The 21,203-nt window shown below is 55.8% G+C and overlaps 1 protein-coding gene across 3 annotated transcripts; it reads right to left on the bottom strand.

Annotated features, from left to right (window-relative positions):
• Positions 1-317: 317 nt before the first annotated feature.
• Positions 318-10,769, bottom strand: PRRT4 (proline rich transmembrane protein 4). 3 transcript variants are annotated; one of them, XM_086690888.1, is made up of 5 exons: positions 10,468-10,769; positions 8,461-9,182; positions 8,271-8,375; positions 7,800-7,919; positions 318-2,688 (listed from the first exon to the last, which is right to left on the bottom strand). In XM_086690888.1, exons 2-5 carry the CDS (start codon positions 9,104-9,106, stop codon positions 863-865), a joined length of 2,697 nt encoding a protein of 898 aa, XP_086547014.1. In that variant the 5' UTR covers positions 9,107-9,182; positions 10,468-10,769; the 3' UTR covers positions 318-862. The 3 variants fall into 3 exon arrangements, with proteins under 3 accessions (XP_086547014.1, XP_086547022.1, XP_025785745.1); XM_086690896.1 differs by having other exon boundaries at positions 318-1,427; positions 10,468-10,756; XM_025929960.2 differs by lacking the exon at positions 10,468-10,769 and having other exon boundaries at positions 8,461-10,412.
• Between the last annotated feature and the right edge of the window lie 10,434 nt (positions 10,770-21,203).

Raw genomic sequence — 21,203 nt, 5'->3', positions numbered from 1 at the left:
TAGCCAGCTGTCCACCACAACCTGCAGCCAGGCTCCTAGGAATGCAGACATTTCCACCAGTGACCGTGGAGTTCCCGCCTCACCTCTCAAGGCCGGTTTCATCTCTGACAAGCCACTTCCCAGAGAGTCAGAGGGCCTTCCATGGGTCACTCCCAGGACCCTCACTCATTCCAGCTACAGGACAATACTTGCAGTCAGGAAGGAGGGTCACTGGGGTCTGAGATGAACTCACCCCACCCCAACACCGCTTCTCTTCCCGAACTGATGGAACCGCTGCTGCTGTTGCCTCATCTAAGCTTTTCCAAGAAGATCAGACCTTTCTCTGAAAATATTTTATTGATAAATTAACTCTGAAAGCGTTCACCTCCCACCCAACTGCTGTAGAGTCTCCTAGATGAGCTATGGACCCTTCTATGGGGAAGGATCACATGGAGGACAGGGAGGCTCACTCATACAGGAATGGGATTCCTGGGTATGGCAGAGGTGGGTTTGGGGACTGAAGCCGGTCTCGAGGTCCTCTGAGGACAGCCCCTCTCACTCAGCACCAGAGTGGGGAGTGGTGGTCAGGAGTGGAGCACCTTGGGGCTTTATTGCTGGTGAATGCCAAGGAAAGTGGGACCCCTGCCAGCCTAGAATTGCAGCAGAGGGCATCAGAGCCCAGGGCTCCAGAGGAGGTGGCACTAATTCCCAATCAACAGAGCCTGGCTGCTGACCCACCCACCCAGGGACCCCTGGATGGAGAAGGAAGCGGGGAGAGGTATCTGAGCCAGGCAGGATTGAGGAAGGGTTACAGTGTGCAGGTCTCGGGCAGAGCAGGCGCCAGGAGGGGGCGTAGGCTGGTGCACCTAGGGGGGGCGCCTCTTCACAGGTCTATGGTGTCGCTGCCCACGCTCAGCTCGTCGATCTGTCGGCAGGCGTCCAGGAATTGCTCCTGCAGCAAAGCTTCTGCGGCCTGCAGCTCAAGAGTAGGCTCTGGGGAGTCGCGGGAGGGGGGGGACAGGGCCTGGTAAGAGCCTGAGCCCGGGAGGCTAGGGCTGCTTCCCGAGGGCCGCGGGGGACTGAGGACGCAGACCAGCGGACAGCGTGGAGGCCTGTCGGGGCTGGAGCATAGCAGCATGGACGAGCTGTCCCTCGAAAGTCCGCACAGTGAGCCGGAAGAGGCGCTGCTGCCCGCGGGCCAGGCCCCGGGAGAGGGGAGCTCCTGCGGTGCTGGAGAGCCAAGGGCCTCCTCAGACCTCTCATTGGGTCCGGCCCCGGTCTTCGCCCCCAACGAGGCGGTGCGGTAGAGGCCCAGCCCAGGCAAGGCTTCCCCGTAGGCAGGGCCCTGGAAAAGGCCGGGAGTGAGCAGGGCCTCGCTGCAGAGGGCCTCCTCAATGCTGCGCCGCAGGTTGATTGGGGAGGGCGGGCGGAAATCCACGGTGTAATCGCTGCAGGGGGAGGAGGCCGGAGAAGGGGCCGGGTTGGCCGCCGCGCCTTCGAAGCCCCGGCAGCCGCCTCCCTGGAGTAGGAGGTCGGGGCCGGGCCCCGCCAGGGCGCACAGCTGCAGCAGCTCCGCGTCGCCACGCGCGATGGCGCCACCCAGGGGCTCCTTGTCGGGGGGCCCGGTGACCCAGCCCCCGGGCAGCAGCGGGGCCGCGTGGCCCGGGGACAGGCGGAAGAGCTTGGCCCAGCAGCGCGGCGGCACACGGGGGCTGCAGAGCGCCGGGTAGAGGCCCAGCAGCGCCAACGGGAGCGCGACGCCCACCTCGCCCAAGCGCAGGCCTAGCTGGAAGGCCCACCAGGGCCAGGGTCCCTCCAGGCCAGGTTGGCCGCCATAGCCCAGGGCGTGCAGCACTTCGTAGCCCTGCAGGGCTCCGCTCAGCAGCCCGAAGGTGCCCGCCACCGGGGCTGTGCGGGCCGCGCGCCGCCAGGACTCGCGCGGGGCGAAGGGGCTGCGCGCCTGCGGCAGAGGGGTGGCGCCCTTGAAACCAGACCCTCCCAGGGGCGCTCCGGCCCGCCGCCGCCTTCCCCCCCAGCAGGAGAGCGCCAGCAGGAGCCCAGAAAGGAGGGCGGCGAGGAAGGCGTGCAGTCCGCGGGAGGCGAGCCGCAGGGGCCGCAGCGGGCGGTGGGCCGCGCTCCCGAGGGCGGCGGCGGCCGCCAGCCCCAGCCCCAGGAGCAGGAGCGCGGCCAGCCCGGCGGGACACCGCGGCGGGCGCGGCCGGGCCAGCAGCAGGCAGGCCAGGCCCAGGCCGGCGGCCAGGCAGGGCAGCGGAAGGTCCTGCAGCAGCAGCCAGGCGAGCGGGGGCAGCCGGTCGCGGTGCCCATAGGCGTCGTAGAAGAGCGGGAAGGCCCGCGTGGTCCCGGCCGACAGCAGGAGCAGGTCCAGCAGCGCCAGGCAGGGGGCGCCTGGCGGGCAGCGCCAGGGCAAAAGGGCTAGGGCCAGCAGCGCCAGCAGGGCCACTAGGCCGAAGAGCGTGCCTACCCCGTACACGTGGGCCTCCCAGGCCAGCCCCCAGCGAGCTCTGGCCTCTGCCCAGTCGGCCTCCAGGGTCAGGAAGAAGAGGGCCCTCGGGGCCACAGGAGGCTGCCCCTCGCGTTCAGGCAATTCTCCCACGCTGCAGGACCCTGGCCCACACTCTGGCTGCACGGAAGGCTTCCCAAGGCTGGCAGGAGAGGGGTCATCCGGGCCAGAGGTGGGCCTGGTGGGGTCTGTGGGCAAAGAACGTTTGTCTGAGGCAATTATGCAGCCCTCCTCCTCCCCTCCCCACAGCAGGTGACCTGTATACCAGTCAGAGTCTCATAGCATCTAGGACACCCTTGTCTGAAATACAAGGCTCACCCTCTCAGCTGCTCGCCTTCCCCTCCCCATCAAACTCCTCACACAACACTTTCAGCTCTCATCCCTTCCCCCCATCCCTAACCCACCCCCCACCCCCGCCCCCTGCTTTGTTCGTTTCCCTTCATCACTCTGTGATTGTACTGAAAAGAGTTTTTAAGAAGCCACAGAACTTTACAACCGGAAGCACCTGGAGAAGCCCCCTCTAGTTCAATCCTCTGACGAGAAAAAAAGCTTGATGAGAACAAAGATTTTTGTTTGCTTTGCTCACATCTGAATCTCCACACCTAAAATGGTACCTGGCCCAGAGTTGGCACTGAGCAGATATTCCCTGAATAAATGAATCCTCTTTTTGCCCCATGAAAACACCGAGGCTCTACAGAGAAGCGAAGTGACTTGTCCAAGGTCACAGATCGGCAGAGCTGCCACTAGAATCCAGATTGAGGGGCGCCTGGGTGGCGCAGTCGGTTAAGCGTCCGACTTCAGCCAGGTCACGATCTCGCGGTCCGTGAGTTCGAGCCCCGCGTCAGGCTCTGGGCTGATGGCTCAGAGCCTGGAGCATGTTTCCGATTCTGTGTCTCCCTCTCTCTCTGCCCCTCCCCCGTTCATGCTCTGTCTCTCTCTGTCCCAAAAATAAATAAACGTTGAAAAAAAATTAAAAAAAAAAAAAAAGAATCCAGATTGAAGCACCAGTCTGAGCCTCTTCTCGTGATTCCAGAGCTTTTTCATGACACTGATTTGCTTACCTCTTATTCTGTGCCCCTGACTCCCAACTCCCACCTTGGTGCTAAGAGAAGCTTCCCTTGCCCCTTTTCAACTGCCTCCCCCTTTCTGTCTCTTCAGGAATAGCCCCTACACACACATGCATGCAGGCAGCAGGGGGAGAGGTAAGACATTCCCGTCCCCAGCACCTGAGGAGAACACAACCTTTCCCATCCACAGGCCTTCCTGTCTGCCACACCCCCAACCCTTGGCTTACTCATGGCCATCGTCCCCATCCTGACTCAATCACCAAGCCATTGGTCTAAGACTCTTAATATATAAGCCACTTCAGTTCTCCATTTTATAGGTGACATTGACATGGACTCCCCGGGGGGTCTCAAGGCTACCCTTGAACTCCCAGGAAGGAACCACTGGGAAGATCATAGTGGGATAAGGTGCCATCTTCGTGAGTGAGCCCCTCAGGTGCCCTAGGGTTTGCTAACTTAGGCCCCTAGCCCCACTCTGTGCACCAACACCTTCCCCACCCTCCCTAGGGAAAGGGAAGTCAGGTCAAAGAGGGTGAGGAGTAAGATCCCTAATTTACTTTCCTGGAGCAAGAGAAGAGTTGGAAAGAGATCCAAGGATTCTTCCCACGGCCAAGCAGCAAAAGAAGATGCTTCAGGCTGAACCTCTCCCTACTCCACCTAGCAAGCTCAGCAGAACGGCAGCTGCAAACACTATGGAGGGAGAAACATGGTGGTGAAGGATGGAGACACCCTGGTGAGGAGGGGAAGGTGCACAGGAGGCAGATGCAGAATGAGGGAGGGCGGGTCTTCTGACAGCCAGACCCCTGCCCCAGCAGTCTGGCCGTGCTCCAGCCTTGCCCCAGCTGTACAATATAGGAAGACCCCAGGTGCACTCCCACCCCCAGGCACTGCCAGCTCAGGCTGGGAACATGCAAAACACAGCAATCCTGAGGACAAGGAAAAGGAGTGAGGGGGGCAGAAAGCAGCTCTGGAGAGAGAGGAGGGGAAGATAGAATCAGACAACTGGGGAGGGCAGAGAGGGAGCAGCCAAAAATTAAATATACACAGCTTGCTGCCTACTGCAAATGGCCGTATGTGCCCTGGTTCCTGTTCCATCACATTCCTCAAGTCTGAATTGGGGAAGAGCACCTATTGCATAAGGCTGTTAGGAGGATAAATGGACGACGTGTCCAAAGCTCCTCCGAGTGCCTGGTGCATAATAAGCATTCGAGATGTGATCGTTGTTGGTATCATCATTATCAGCTAATGTTTATCACCGATCAGTCATCGGTTTGTGTCCGCGGGAGTATGACTATTTCTGGCCTCAAACTAGTTCTTGATTTCACTAACGAAAGGCTGCTGTCTCTCAGCACGTCCTAAACTTGCTTAGGAAGACCACCGTTAGTCAAATGAGCAAACATCAATACATCGTTTCACTGTGCGAACCCTATCTGAAGAACACCATTTGGATGGACTGACCACCCCTGAGTGCCTAATGAAGACACAGACAGGAATTAAAAGGGGAACCATTCAGCTGGGATGGCTTGCTCCTCAGGGGTAGGCATCAGTCCCACATGAACAGGTTCAAATACTTGCACCTCCTCCTTCAACCCCCTTCCTTCGTCCTCTCAGATGCTCTTGCCCAACCACTTCTGGAAAGTGGATGAGGTCGCTTGGCGTTTCCTCGGCTTTAGCAGGCTCTGCAGAAAGGCAATGAGACTGTGCCCGGGAGCCCCACAGCCTGAGCCAGCCTGGCACCCCTCACGGCCTCCTCTTTGCTCACTGTGCAGACAAGTACAGCTCTCAGAGGTCTGTCCTACCTCACCTTCCTCTAGGCTCCACTTCTTACCCAAGGGCCAAAAGAAACCCCATCTGTCACCTCTGTCCCAAAGCACTGTGGCAAGGAGAGCAAGTGTTGAACATTACTGAGAAGCCAGAAGAAAATCAAAAGCAGAAAACAGGCAAAGTGTAGGTGTAGCTCAGGTGTCAGAGGAGGGAGGTCTGAACTAGGAGCATTCCTTCCTTGGGAGACTGGGCATACCCTGTGTACCCGGGGTTGGGCCATGTTGTAGGCAGGGACAGGCAGAGAATACCCAGCTTCTGTCTTTGGAGAGTCCATTTGAGCTCATCCCCTGTTTTCCCACTTGAGGCTTGCCCAGAAAGAGCCCTCAGTCTCCCCCAGAGGAGTCCAGAAGATAGTGACTTCCTAGATCCCTCTCTGGAGGAGCCCTCTCTTACAAGGTAGTCCCACTCTGGCCCTGTGGCCCCTCTTGACCTCAGGGGCAAGAAAGGAGATAGGATGTCAATGTGAGTAATTGGTAAGGTCGCAGCTGGCTGGGATGGAGTCAGGGAGAGGGGCCTGCTCGATTTATGGAAAAGTCAGGCCTGATTATCTACCAGCTGCCCAGATCAAAGGGCTGGGGAATCTCTCTCTCCCAATAGAAGCTGTGGTCCATTCAGCGGCCTGGCCCCATTCCTCTCCCCACCCCCACCTCTCGGATCATAGAAGATTGATCCTCTTTGTAAGGGTCGCTGGCATTTGAAATACTGGACAACTGTAAAGGGCACAGATGGCAGCCAATCAGAATAGATGTCGGCCAGGGTGTCCGGGGAGTGGAGGGCAGCGAGTGCTCAGGGGGCTAAGCCCAGTGGGTACTTATCAACTGGTAGGAAAGCCTTGCAATATGTTAATGACCTGCACAACTTCTTCCAGCTGCATGCTGGTTCTGTCCAAGGTGAAGGGGACCCAATTCAAAAGAGAGGTCCTAGAGTCAAAGGTTAACCACACCTAGGTTAGAAAGACCCCAGAGGAGACAGGGACTCCCCTTGTCCCCTAATACACTGCTGGCTTGAGCAAGGCCCCTTGGCCTTCTCTTCAAGGGGCCTGTCGCCCTCCTGGGTTTATCTGAGAGAACTAGCCAGGAAGAGGCTGAGTTCCTGCAGCCGTCAGTAAGGAGGGGGGAGGGGGTGGGGCAGCGAGCTGCGCTTCCTCTGATACTGTCCAGACTCATTAAACCTGCCTGGCCAGCACTGTCACCGAGGCTGACAGACCGCCAGCCAGCATCCTTCCCCCGGGGCCACAGAGCCTGCCCCCCAGCCCACAGCAGGTCTCTGAATGGGGAGGGGACAGCAGCCTCCTCGCCCACATGCCGGGAGCGCAGTGACTGCTCCGGAGTGAGCTACAGTCAGGTGCTGTGTTAAGTCCGGAACTGGAAGGAGCTGGGGGACCAGTGCTTTCCACTGCGGAGCTGGTGCCTACTGTGAAGGGCTGAGTGGATTCACAGCTATAGTAAATGCTTTGCAGAACAAGGCTGGGCCTAGGGGTCCCTCTTCGTGGCTCCCTTGGCCTCACCTACCGGAGCCTGAGAGTGCTCTCTGCCCTGTGGGTCATGGTGGCCATCACATCTTGGCGCCAAAGTTGCGGGGTCAGAGAGGTAGGCTCTGGAGGTGCATCTGGGATGCAGTAAAGGCAGAACCAAGGTTAACAGCTACTATTTAAGAAACTTCAACTTCATGCCCAGCCTCATGCCAGGAGCTTACATGCTCTGGAAGCTTCACAATAACAAGATAGGTACTATTATTAAGCCCTAGATACTCGAGCAAATTTAGGCTCAGGAAGAGTTAATAACTTTCCCGAGGTCACCCAGCCAGTTGGTCAGTGAACTGGGATTCTGAGCCAAGTCTCAAGATTCCAGAGCCCCTAGTCTTTCCTCTGCACCACCAGCCTGTCTGGGTGCATGTTCTGAAAGACTCCTTTAAATAAGGGTGGCGTCTGTCTGCTGAAGGTCTTCTCTTCACTGTCTTCCCAATGAGGGGCCCAGTTCTGCCCATATCTGACAACATGTCATGTCAGATCAGACGGCAAAGGAGAGAGCCCAAGGTTGGGGCGGGGGGTGGGGGGGTGGGGGTGGTGGAGAGGCAGGCCAGGCAGACTGGAGTGAAGGGTGGAGTTGGTACTGAGGCTGTGGGAAATCATGAAGGAGTCCCTGTGTCTGTCTGCCTCTGATACATTTGTCTACATCCTGCGCTGCCTGTGGTTGCAAAACTCCCGGAGGACCATTACTTAACTCTGTGTGGGACCGTCCCCAGCAACACTTGTTCTCAGACCATTAATATGTATCGCCATGGTGACGATGAAGAGAATGGTGATTATGATTATGATGGCAACGAAATAAAAGAGCCCCAGAACGCCAATGAGTGGCTAGCATGTAGTAACTGCTAAATAAATGTCACGTGCAAGTGAACTGGACACTTACCTAGTGATGCTGTTGCAACCGTGACAGACCTTAGGGAAGCGGCTGGGTCCAAAGGGCCTGAGCTTGGGAGCTTTCTCTCCAGGGGGGTTGGGGGTGGGGACACAGTGGTGCCAAAGAACCCTGCAAAAGGAGCACGTGGGGTTCAAGCACTGTCCTGCCAGCCAGTCTTGGCAGTTGGGGCTTTGGAGAAAATCCTGTCCTTCCCCAGATCTTGCCCTAAGGGAGCCAATGTATACCGAACAGGAATTGTAGCCACATGTACGCTGGGAGGTAAGCTTCAAGGACCAAATCAGACTCAGTATGGCAAAGAGGGCATTTCCCCATAGGAGCAGTGGCCCGTGTCCCAGGCCCGGGTGGGGGGAAAGCAACACAGAGTCAAAGAAGACAGGGAGGTCTGAGTAGGCCCCTAGCACAGTGCCTGGCACATAGAAGTATGCCCTAAGTGTTTGTTGCAACAAAATAAACACTCACCTGGAGAATCGGAAACTCTAGAGGCAGAGCTTGGGGATCGAGTGGGGCCTAGAGGGCTTGGGCCTGAGAAGTTCCGCAGCGGGGACAGAGTAGTGCCGAAGAACCCTGCAAAAGGAGCCCGGGCTGAAGCTTCCTCCTACCTGCCAGGCTGCCCGGCAGGGGCTCGTCTCCAGATGGGGTAGGTACTCACCAAAGGGTCCCAGGCGCCCAGCAATCTCTGCCAGGCTGGCCCGCAGGCTGGGCAGCAGGGGCAGCGTTCGATGCCCGAGCGTGGGGGCTGCGCCTGCTCTCAGTGCCATGTCAAACTTCAGCTCCAGCTCGCTCTGGCGGAGCCTGGGAGCACTGGATGGAGGTGCCGTAGCTGTCAGAGCAGTGTCCCAGGTGACAGTGCCCATCCCGGGCTGATAGGGAGCAGTGGGCCGGTCAGTGGGCCCAGAGAGGGGGAATGTGGACTCTGGAGACTGGGAGGAGGCCCAGGGCGTAGAGCTGCCTTCAGCAGAGCCCCACTCCGGGGGGGAGTTCCCAAGGGAGCCCACCAGCAGTTCCCAAATGGGGTCGGTCCTCAGCCCCCTGGCCACCTCTTCCTCTGGCTCCCGGCTGGGCCCAGGAGAGAGCGGCTGGGTCTCTGTGACAGAGATCCCCCAGGCAGCAGCAGGTCCCCGAAGGTGGAATTTGAAGTTAAGTCCCAGGTTGAGAGACAGCATAGAGGCCTCACTCCGAGGTGGTGGGGTCAAAGTGGTGAGAGGGACACCCGAGACGGAGGAGACAGGCTGGGGGCCCACAGGAACAGCAAGCAGGACCCAGCAGAACAGCCCCAGACAGCCATGCCCTGCCATGGCCCCACCTGGCCTTGGGTGGTGGCCTCAGTGGGCAGGGGGCTCAGTTCTTCAGCACCTTTTGAGCTTGAAGATCCTGGAGAGAGGAGAGGCGCTATATGAGCGCTCGCTGCCTGGGATCAGATGCCCCAGAGAGAGGTTGCTGATCACAGAGAAGCAGGTGGTGGGGACAGGACGCAAAGGGCTCTGCCCAAGGAGAGTTGCCAGCTCCTCCCTCCATTCAGGACCAGAACAGATCTCTTCCCCGCGGTTCTCCTTCTCTTCTAGCTAAAGCCCCTCTCCCAAAACCCCTGCTCCCCAACCTGCTCAATCTGGGGGCTGCGGCCTAAAGGCAATCAGCCGCCCTCGTTCTCCCTGATAGCTGGGGGGGGGGGCACTCAGACTTCCCGACTCAGATCCTTTCCCTCCCTCTCTTCTGTCTCGCCTCCTGTCCTCCCTCAGATATTTATTGAGGCCTACTACGTGCCAAGCACCCTTCTGCTAGTACAACTGTGAGCAAGCAACACTCATGGAGAAGCCTCACGCTGCTCCCACCCCCCACCCTGGGCTCCAACCTGAGATGTTGGCACCCTCTCTCACTCAGACCCCAAAGAACACAGGGCCCTGGGAGGGGCAAAGCGCAGAGCCCAGCGATCAGGCTGAGGTGGAGAAGGCAGCCAGGCTCCCGCCAGAGAGGCAGGGTGCCCTGGTCTGGCAGAAGCTGTCCCTTCGGCCTTTCTCCTCTTTCTTGGGGCTTGGCCTGCTCCCTTCCCCTTAACCCTAGAAGCATTTGGGGGGAGGGGCAGCTTGGCCAGCTCCGGCTTCCCGGGGAAGATGGCCAGGCAGGCAAGCCCCGCAAGGGGCTGCTGCAGCCGCGTCCTACCTCCTCCCTGAATACCCCCTCCATGAACACACATCTGGTGGGGGAAGGGGAGGGTGAGCCAGGGATACACGTGCACCCGGCCCCCTTACATCACACACAGCCACACCTAGCACCCGTGACACACTCACCCTTCACACACCCCTGCACACACACGTGTGCACACACCCACATCCGATTCTGCCAAGCCCCCTCCCTCTTACCACGGGTTCAGACCCAAGCTCTGTGAGCTCCCAGCCTCCTCTCTCTCTCTCTCTCTCTCTCCCTCTCTCTCTCTCTCTCACACACACACACACACGCACACACACGCCTCTCACAGACACGCACAGTGTATACAGTCACACAGAGAGGCACACACACCCCTACACACACATTCACACACTCCGTGCAGACACATCACACACCTTCGTCCCCCTACACACCCACCACCCCTCGAAGGCTCGCTCGCTCTCTCGCTCACGCTGCTCTCGCCCTCTCTCTCCCCCTGCCCGGACCCGCCGACCTGTTCCTCTCGCTCCCTCCCGCAGGCGGGTCTCCTCTGCCAAGTCCCCCGAGAACCGGAGGTCGCGGCGGCCCGGGCGCCCAGCTGGACAACGCTCCGCCGAGTCTCGCCCGTTCTCTCGGTCGCGCCCGACGCCCCCTCGGCGAGTCCCGGCGACCGCGGCTACGCCGCCACACTGCCCCCGGTCCGGCTTGGCCCTGCCGGCGACCCGCAGCGCGGTCCCCCGCGGCCGGCCCGGTCCGGCCCTGCGCCCCGCGCTCCCTCCCCGCGGCGCCGCCTCCTGGCTGCGAGCCCCCCGCTCCCCGGCAGAGCCGCCCGCGCCGGGCTCCGCGGCAGCCGCGCTCTGACCGCCCTCCCTCCCTCTGCCAGCTTCCCTCGATCCCGCCCCTCCCTCCCTCTCCCCTCCCTCTCCCCTCCCTCTCCCCTCCCCCTCCCCCTCCCCCTCCCCCTCCCACCCGCGGCCCGCCCCCTACCCCGGCCGGCTGGCGGGCGCGCACCGCAGCGCCCAGCGCCGCCGCCTCTGTGCCCGACGCCCCGACGCGCGCTCATTCACCCGGCGCCGCCAATCGGCCGCGGCGAGCGCGGGAGCCTCGCTCTCGGCCCGGCGCCGGCCGCCGCACACTCCCTGGGCGGCCCAGCACACACATCCGCACGCCCTCCTTCCCCGGGAAACACAGCCTTGGGCCGAAGCCCCGCGCGCGCACACGCGTACACACACACACACACACACACACACACACACACACACACACACACACATGCGCGCGCGCGCGCGCGTACGCGGCAGCCTGCCCCAGGACGGCACCCCGGGCCGGGAGAACCACGGCGTTTGTTAAGCCGTGAGTAGAAGTGTAATATCTCATTAGTCCTCACCACAATCCTCTGGGTGTCCCCATTTCACAGATCGGTAAATTAAGGCTCAGAAAAGTACCGAATTTGCCCAAGATTACACAGCTTGTCAGGGACCTCGTACCCAGTCTCTCTGCTGCCCTCTCTACAACCTGGTGGCTTTCGACAGTTGTACCGCTACACGGGAGTGCCGGCAACACTTCACAGGTGAACTGCAGGATGTCAATCAGTGTGTACCCTTTTTTTTTTTTAAACTGATCTCCCCCAAATACTCAAGAGTTTCAGAAATGTATGCCAGCAAGAATGCTGAGCCTAAACTGCATGTGAGCCGTGGATTATAACTTTTTTCCAGTAAGAGATGAAAGGAGAACAGTGAAGTCAGAGTGTGCAGCTTCAGGAATGTGAAAGCCCAGGCCAAGGCTAACCCAGTGTTGAAGATGACAAATGAGCAGAGTGGTCACTGTGGATACTTTATGGACCCTATTATACTGTCCCAGCGACTGATTTAAGTAGTTCCAGCTCTTCTGTTTGTATTATCTTGGGTCTCTAAATCCCTCCAAGTGTTCCTCCAAAAATGCTAGTATTTAGGGGCGCCCGCTGGCTCTGCCGGTAGAGCATGCGGCTCTTGCTCTCGGGGTTGTGAGTTTGAGCCCCACGTTGGGCGTGGAGATGACTTGAAAATAAAATATTTTAAAAATGCTGAAACAAAATAAAAATAAATACTAGTATTTAAAAGTATCAGGGGCGCCTGGGTGGCGCAGTCGGTTAAGCGTCCGGCTTCAGCCAGGTCACGATCTCGCGGTCCGTGAGTTCGAGCCCCGCGTCAGGCTCTGGGCTGATGGCTCAGAGCCTGGAGCCTGTTTCCAATTCTGTGTCTCCCTCTCTCTCTGCCCCTCCCCCGTTCATGCTCTGTCTCTCTCTATCCCAAAAATAAAAAAAAATAAACGTTGAAAAAAAAAAAAATTTTAAAAGTATCAAGAGAACATAAAACAGGAGGCTCCTTGCAACCCATAAAGCTGTCCTTCAAAATCCAGACATCCCGTTGTGTTCCAAGCATTTGTGCTGGATGCTTTAAGAATATCCTCACTTATTCCTTATCACAAGCCAGAGAGAGAAAAATTATTGTCACTGTGCTATGGCCTTGGATGTGACCCTGACCCCTTTTCCATCTCCCCCTCCCCTGCTGCACTGTAAGGTTGGGGAGGGGCTGCTGAAAGAGTTACCTAGGGCAGGTTCTGTCTCAGTCGCAGAGATCTCACATAGAGAGCTCACATAGTCATAAAGAGCTCACATAGAGAGATGCCCGGGTTAGGTGCTCAATGAATATTAGATGAGTAAATAACAAACAAATGAATAATTCTGGGGTCCTTTGGACCATGGGTTGTGTTTCAGAAAGGCATCTAGGGCTCACCTTCTCATCACAGAATCCCTTCAATTGGTGTAAGATAAAATCAGGCAACCCACTGATCCCTTTTCCAGGGGATGCCTACGATGAAGGCTGGTATTTCTTCTGGGTCGCTATACATAACATTGCGAAGGGCATTCCCTGGATGCATCCTCTGGGATCGCTATAGGATCCCTGTTTTAGTAGGGATCCTCCCCCCAAGCCCTTTAGGGGCTGCCTGAAGGCTGCATACCGGGATCCAGCCTCTAGTTTTCTCTCATATACTTAATAAAAGTCATCCTGCTAGAGACACTTCCCTTGAATCCTCCTCATAGAAGGGCTCATTTCCTGCTAATCGTGTTCACTTAAAGACTTCTAAATGGAAAGACAGAAATAAACACACCCCAGAACATTAAAACAGCAATCTTCCATGACCAAGTAGGGTTATTCCCAGGAATTATATTTTAAAAAATATATTGAAAAGGGAAGTTAGGGTTTTGGGTTAAGATGGTGATTAAATGCATATATCTAATTTCACTCCCTCCCAAAACCCCACTAAAATTTCAATAAAGAAATTTTTAAATCAAGAGATAAACCCTGAAGGATGGAGAGAGCAGGAAAACAGACAACAGCCACAGAATTTTTGAAGCAGGATGGCAGACAGCCATGCGGTTACTGACTTATCAGCCCTGAGGAAAAAGACATCTCAACTGGCAGTGGGGAAAATGGAGCCAACTTGATTTACATTGCAAGGTTCTCAGAAGGCACACAAACTCCCAACCAAGGTCCCTCTGGAACTGTGGAAGAGTTTGCTAAAATAAAGGCCATGATGAAAAGCAGTTAAATCCCTAGATTTCTTCCCTAACTCCAAGCCAGGGGACTACAAGTCCCTCCCCATCCCAGCCATGGTCTGGAAGATTTTCCTCTGAGGATGGTAAGATAGAGAGGGTAATTGGGGGCGCCTAGGTGGCTCAGTCAGTTAAGGGTCCGCCTTCAGTTCATGTCACGATCTCACAGTTCATGAGTTCGAGCCCCGCATTGGGCTCTCTGCTGTCAGCACAGAGCCAGCTTCAGATCCTCTGTCTCCCTCTCACTCTGCCCCTCTGCCACTCTCTCTCTCTCCCAAAAATAAACATTAAAAAAAAAAAAGAGCGTATCTGGATTGGAGAAGCTTCAAATGCAGTTGTGAACAGAGATACCATACTGAAAATACTAGAAACAAGGGGATTAAGTGACCATGTCCTATGGCACAGAACCCTAGCCTTCTACTGTTGGGGTCCCAAAGTGCTCAGAGTAGGACTTTTGCTGTTTAGGCAGGAAACTGGAAGATTCTACTCTGGGGTATTTCACCAGCCCTAGAGGAAAGACCTAAAGATACTAACATAGAGGTTTCCCCCAAAACAACCCAGCTGTGTCACCGTACAGTGGCAAATCCAGCCTGTGAGTTGGCTCAGAGTTTTTGACTAGCCCTCTAGCCCTCCACAACCTTAATCATGGCCAAACATTCCCAGACATGCAGGAAATTTTCTAATGCAAAGAGAGAGACAAAACAAACAATAAGAGAAGTAACTTGCAGGAAACAGGTTATACAGAGAGAAGAAAGGGTCCAAAAAGCCCATTTTTAATATCCTTAGAGAGATAAGACAAGATAGTACATCTATGAAACAAGAACAATATGCTATACAAAGGAACACCCAGAATATAGCAAGAGCAACAATTGTGTCTCGAAAAATAAAATCATGACAGCAGAAACAAAACGTCAGTAGAAAGATAGGAACATAAAGTTGACTAAATCCCCCTAAAAACCAAGCAAGCATACTAAGAAAATAAAACAAAAGAGTAAAACATTACAGGACAATTGCAGGAGTTCAACATCAAAATAACAGAAGCTCCAATAAGAAAAAAGAAAGGTGAGGGGGTGGTGCCTGGGTGGCTCAGTCATTTAAACGTCTGACTCTTGATTTTGGCTGGGGTCATGATTTCGCAGTTCTTGAGTTCAAGCCCTGCGGAGGGCTCTGCTCTGTGAAGCCTGCTTGGGATTCTCTCTCCCTCTCTCTGCCCCTCCCCCCACTTGCACTGTCTCTGTCTCCGTCAAAAATAAATAAACTTTTTTTAAAAAAAGGAAAAAACAAGGGGCGCCTGGGTGGCTCAGTCGGTTAAGCTCCTGACTTCAGCTCAGGTCATGATCTCACGGTCCGTGAGTTTGAGCCCCACGTCAGGCTCTGTGCTGACAGCTCAGAGCCTGGAGCCTGTTTCAGATTCTGTGTCTCCCTCTCTCTCTGCCCCTCCCCTGTTCATGCTCTGTCTCTCTCTGCCTCAAAAATAAATAAACGTTAAAAAAAATTAAAAAAAAAAAAAAAAGGAAAAAACAACCCAGGAAAATGGAAGAGAAGATATTCCTCAATGAACTAATTTGAGGAAATTTTCCAGAACAGAAGGACGTGAGTTGCCAGGTCATTAAAGGTGTGTCCACTAAGACCCAACACTTTAGATGGAAATAAACTCCCACCAAGGCAAATTAAAGAGAAGCATCTAGAAACTTCCAAAACAAAGTAACATACAAAGGATTAGATACCAGAAAGGCTTTGGATTTCTCAACAGCAATGCTAGAACTTAGGGTGACCTTGCCCACTGACATTTGCAGAAAAGGTTCTGGTAAACTCTCAGAGAAGCCAAAGCCACACCAAGAACCAGAAGCTCTGCTCGGCATCCCTCTTCCTGGAAGTCTCCACCTAGTACAAAACCATCCTGTCCTTTAGCAGCCAGATCATTCTTGCTTCTCGGCATTTTTTTAGGAACACGCACAAATGTGGTGAAGGCATAAACAAAAGCTGCGTGGGGCAGCCCTCCCCTAGGAGGGCAGAGCTTCTTCCCGGGCGTCCAGAAGGCCAGTGCCTGCAGGTGACTGCCGGCTCTCTCCAGGAGACACGAAGAATGTAGAAGTGAATGGAAGGAACAGCGGTGAAGGGAAGGAGGCCTGAAGAACAGAGATGGGGACCAAGGGGTCCTACCCTGCTCTGGTCCCCATCCTTCTTTCCTCCTGCCACCAGCTCCTAGGCTAGGGGAGCTGAGGCAGGCTGGCAGAGGGTCCCTCCAGTGAGTTCCTGCATTTCATCTCTTTGTGTCTTTAGCTCTTGGGGATTAGGGTGGAGAGGGCAGAGGTCAGGGAGGTCTGCTGCACACATTATGTTGTAATTTAAAAAAAAAGAAAAGAAAGAAAGAAAGAGAGGACCGGTGCTTTAATCTTTTGACAAGGACAGCTGCTCCCAGGAGTCTGCTTGGTGGGTCTCTATCTCCTTGTTTCTGCAGCCCTTAGACTTAACTCAACCTTACTGTGCTCCAGTGTATCAGATTCCTCATTTGCAAAATGGGGATAATAGTAGCCCTTCCCTCACAGAGTCACTGAGACCACTAAGTGAGTTAGTATCTATGAAGTGCTTTGAACACAGATGTACCGTAGAAGCGTTTGCTGCCGTGTTACTATGGTGTTAGGGTTCCGGGAGTGACAAATAAAGCCACTGGGCGGGGGCTGGGGGGGTGCGGATGGAGGCGGAGAAGTTTGGGGGCAGGGGACCGAAGGGATCGCGGGGTGATGGGGAAACAGGGGCAGCGGGGACAAGGGGGAGATGAAGGTGTCTGGGGGAGGAGGATTCCTACCAGGGGATGGGCCACAAGGGCCGCACTAGCCAGCAGGTAGAGGTAAAGAGGCTGTGGCTGGGAGGAGCTGTGATACCATCTGTAAGCTTGATCTGTTTAAGTTTTATAGGGCAGAGTAGGCCCCAGGGAAAAGTGTCCTGATTCTCACATCCCTGTGAAAAAGCACACGCCCTGCTTAGAGCAGAGGTCCCCTACTCTGGACCACCCAGGCGCAGGATGGGGGGTGGTGCTGAGCGGACAGGTCCATGGCCGAGCTGGGGGCTCAGCGGCAAGCCCCTCCTCCCACACATGTGGGGGTGGGGGGAGGCAGACTCAGCCGGGCTCTGGTGTTGGACAGCCTGAAGCCTTCCCACAACTGCCAGGGGGACTCAGCTGTTTCCCCGCAGCAGGGGGAGCGGCCACCCTGAGCCCCTGCTGCCCGTGACCCTCCCCCTTCCCTGGTTGTGTCCCCATCCTTCGCGGGCTCGGAGGACAGAGAGGAACAGCCGAGGGGCCTGTGGGGTGGGGGTGGAGGGCGCTGGAGGCCACTCCAGAGCCGCTACGTTGGCACCCACGTGAGGCCTGGTGAGGGTGCCGCGGGAGGGGGGCACCCCCTTCCAGCAGAAGAGAAGCCAGCAGCCCCAGCACAGGCCCCATGCGCTAGCTCTCCTCAGCGGGCTTCCCTCACCCCTGCCGCCGAGGGCTGGGAAGGAACCTTAAAGCAATCTCTGTTCCTCATCTCAGCCCTCCTCCCTGCTTCCTGAGACGCGATGCCTTGGTTATGTAAATGGCAGGATGACCAAATGGCAAAGTTGATGCTGGGGACACTCAAAAATCCACCTCGCCTCCCAGAGGGCCTGGGCTGGGCAGGGAATGAGGGAGGGGACATTCTCTGTGTCTGGGCTGCTGGGAGAGAAGAGAGGAACCCTTCTGGATACCTTCCGGTCCTTTCTCTCCCTCACCCGCCCCTCCTATCCTCTCTCCTGGGCAAGGAGTGGGGAGTTCGCTACCAGCGTGCAGGCTGTGGGTACAGAGGCTTGTGTTCTACCTGTGTCTGCCCTCTGCGCCCTGCCCCCACCACGGGCATAGCCCCTGATCAGCTGCCTGCGGGAACTCCTTGGTAGAACCTTTCCAGGAAGAAGGGCACAGGTGAAGGGGACAAACCGGAAACACTATTGCTTCGGGCTATTGGAGCAGATTGCTTAAAACACTTACTTCTGGTTTTACAAGGTGAAAGCAGCCATTCCTCGAATTCTATCCTCAATTCTGACACCCTAACGATGTGTCTGAATCAGTCTCACTCGGGAACCAGAAGACCCGTGTTCCAGTCCTGTCTTGGGCAGAGCTGTGAAGAATGTTCCATGGCTTCTCTCAGGACTGGGCCACTGCTGATAGGAGGGTGAGGTCATGTGTGCAAAGGGCGATGACAGGAAGAGCTTGGAGGACGGGGCCACTGGGAGGCCTGGAAGGTGATAAGGGGACCCAGAGGTGAGGAGCGCCTGCTTCATTCATCCTGGTCCCCCTGAGGAAGGCTGTGCTCCTCCCCGAAGGACCAGACTGCTAAGAGTAAGGAAGCGTCCTCACAGCCATTGTGTGCGTAGGAGGCAGGGTGGGGGGTGACATGGGAGGGAGGGCAGACAATGATATATTCTCAGAACTCAGAAGCATTGAATCATTGAAAGGATGCAGGGGAGAAGGGGATAAAGGTGGCTCCTCTAGAGCCATGCTATTCAGGGTGCTCCATTGACCAGCCCCTCTTCCCAGCACGTCCTCACAGCTTCCCCCCCCCCACCCCCCTGCCGCCATGGCCCCTGGTGCTGAGTGAACTCTGGTAACAGGCTGGTTCAGAGAAGGAAGCCCAGGAAAGGGGGCTGGGGGCAGACCCTAGAGCAGGATTTCTTGATCCTTAGAAATTGAGCCCCTTCTGAGAATCTAGTGGAAATTCTGCTCCCTCTGCCCAGAAAAATGAACAGACAGACACACAATCTTGGCACACACAGCAGGGGGGTCATAGGTCCTCCGGAGCCCATCCCTGAACCCCAGTCCACAAATCCGATCTTTCCTTCTGTCTCAGCATTGCCCAGGTACTTATTCCTCGGTGCCCCACGCCAGGGCCCCAAGGGCAGAGACACAACCCCTGCCTCAGGGAGCTTGCAGGCCAGATCAGGACGCAAACCCCAGGGACTTGGAGCCAAAGCAGAGGGCTTCCTGGAGGAGGCGCTTTTTTCCAGGCTGAGGAGACAGCCTTGGGATCACAGCAAACCCACAGGCTCTGGAGTTAGTCAGGCCCTTCATCTATAGAGTGGGGACCTATGCCCACCTCACAGGGATGGTGAGAGATAATATTGATGGTGTTTAGCATGGGGTAGAACGAGGCTCATCATAAACGTGTTGTGAATACTCCCTCAGCTGTGGAGGAAGTGAGCATCCTGGCTAGGTGTGGAAAGTTGAATAACGACCCTCCAAAGATGTCCACATCCTAATCTCTAGGATCTGTGAATATGTCACCTTACGTGGCAAAAGGGACTTTGCAGGCGTGACTATGTTAAGGGTTGGAGGTGGGAGATTATCCTGGATTATCCTAGTGGGCCCAATGTAATCATAAGAATCCTTATAAGAGGGAAACAGGAGGGTCAGAGTCAGCGCAGATGTGAAAATGGAAGCAAAGGTCAGACAGACAATGAACTGCTGCTTTGAAGCTGGAGGAAGTTGCCACGAGCCAAAGAATTCAGGCAGCCTCTAGAAGCCGGACAAGACAAGATAAAGGGTTGTCCTCTCAAGCCCCTAGAAGGAGCACTGCCTGGAGGATCTATTTTCGATTCCCAACCTCCACAAATATAAGATGATAAATCCGTGTTGTTTTGAGCTAAGTTTGTGGTAATTTGTTACAGCAGCAACAGTAAACTAATACGCTAAGCCTTGCCAGAAGAGGCCAGGGCCCGCTGGGGAGAAGTTACGGGACAAAGGGAGTTCGGAGGGGAGTTTCTGTAGCTGGGCAGGGCGAGGAGTGAGCCTGTGATGGGAGGGGAGGGCCGGGCATGGAGTGCTCAGCCTGTGATCTCACCCTTGGCCAGCCACAGCTGCCCTGGCATCCGGACGCCTGTCAGCCTGGGGTTACATGCCTCACTGGGCCAGAAAGGGATCCCTGTGTAGCCAGGCCCCAGGCAAGGGTGGGGGTGTGGCAGAGAAGGCTGGTGCCAGGGGAGGGAGCCCAATCAGCCCTGGGGCTGCAGAGGCCACACGAGTGGAGGGAGGAGGCCAGCAGGGGCTGGCGAGGTGCCCTGTCACCCAGGGCCCCACCAGCTCGGTCCTGCTCTGCTTCTCTCCTGAGGGGCATGAGCGTTCCCTTCCTCTCTTCTTTTTCCTCCTTCATCCCTGGGGTCTCCTGGGCTCCCCCCGGGAGAGAGGGAGTGGTAGGGAATTTGGGGCTAGGCAGCAAATGGTTGGGTCACAACTGGCTCAGTGACGGACTAGCTGGGCGACCTTGGGCAAATCACTTGGCCTCTCTGAGCCTCCTTTCTCCTCCAGAAATGAGGATGATAATAATACATTAATTATTTTTGTATTAAATGACTCCATGCATGAAAACACAGTCCCCAGCATAGAGTAAACCCTATCTTTGCCTCCTCTGCTTGCTGGCCTCAGTGACATATGTTAGGTGAGGAATGTTTTACAGTTTCATTCATTCTATTCAAACAAGTATTGATGAGCAACACCGTTTTTGATGAGGAAGACATACAAGGGAAAACAGACTATCTGCACTTAAACGGAGAGCGTGCGATGTGTTATGGAAAACAACGAAGCAGGAAAAGGAAGTGCCAGGGATTGAGGTAGGGGAGTGGTTTGCAGTTTTGTGCAGGGGCCAGGGAAGGTCTGTCTAACCAGGTGCTGCTGGAGCGGTGACCTGAGGGCAGTGGAGGAGTGAGCCGCGTGGGCATCTGGGGGAAGCAGAGGGAACAGGCCTGGTGGGAGCACTGGAGGACAGCAAGGAGGCCAGTGTGGTTAGGACAGAGCTGGCGAAGGGAAACAGATAGACAACAAGGTCTGACGTAGGGGGGCTAGGTGGTGAAGGGCCTTGTAGGCCACAGTAAAGACTGGATTTTACTTTTACTCCAGGGAAGCCACTGGAGGGTTTGGAGCAGAAAATGATATGCTTTAGCTTACGTTTTAGTTATTTTTTAAAAAGAGTTTTGTTATTTATTTGTTTATATTTGGAGAAAGTGAGAGCAGGGGAGAGGCAGAGAGAGAGAGAGGGAAAGAGAGAATCCCAAGCAGGCTCTGCACCAGCAGCCTGGAGCCTGACGTGGGGCCCAACCCCCCGAAACCGTCAGATCGTGACCTGAGATGAAACCAAGAGGGGGACCCTCAACCGAGCCCCCCAGGCGCCCCTGCTCCGGCTAACATTTTAAAAGAACCACCCTGGTTGTGCTGTGAGAAGGTTCTAGTTGGGAAGCAACCCGGGGGCGGAGGGGTAAGAAAGCCCGAGCTCCTTGCAGTAACCGATGCAAAAGATGATCGTGGCCCAGACCAACCGTTGCTGGGGGAGAGACTGGAAGAAGCAACCAGACTGACGACATATTGATGGAGTCTCGCCGACGGGATTTGCTGATGGATTTAACACAAAATGTGAGACAAAGGGGAGTCAAGGGTGGGTCCGGGATTTTTTTGTTTTCGTTTTATCTGAGCAACGAGAAGAACGGAACTGATATTTTTTGACACGGGGTAGCTTTAAGGGGGACCAGGTCTGGGACGATGGTGGGGAAGTGTGATGGTTAATTTTACGGGCCAACCTCACTGGGCCACAGGGTGCCCAGAGAGTTGGTCACACACTATTCTGGGTGTGTCTGTGAGGGTGTTTCTGGGTGAG

This window comes from Puma concolor, chromosome A2 (genome assembly GCF_028749965.1).
Source record: "Puma concolor isolate L17-30 chromosome A2, mPumCon1.1.hap2, whole genome shotgun sequence".
NCBI classification, from domain to species: Eukaryota; Metazoa; Chordata; class Mammalia; order Carnivora; family Felidae; genus Puma; species Puma concolor.
The sequence above is the reverse complement of the archived record's forward strand: the minus strand, read 5'-3'. Positions and strand labels throughout refer to the sequence as shown.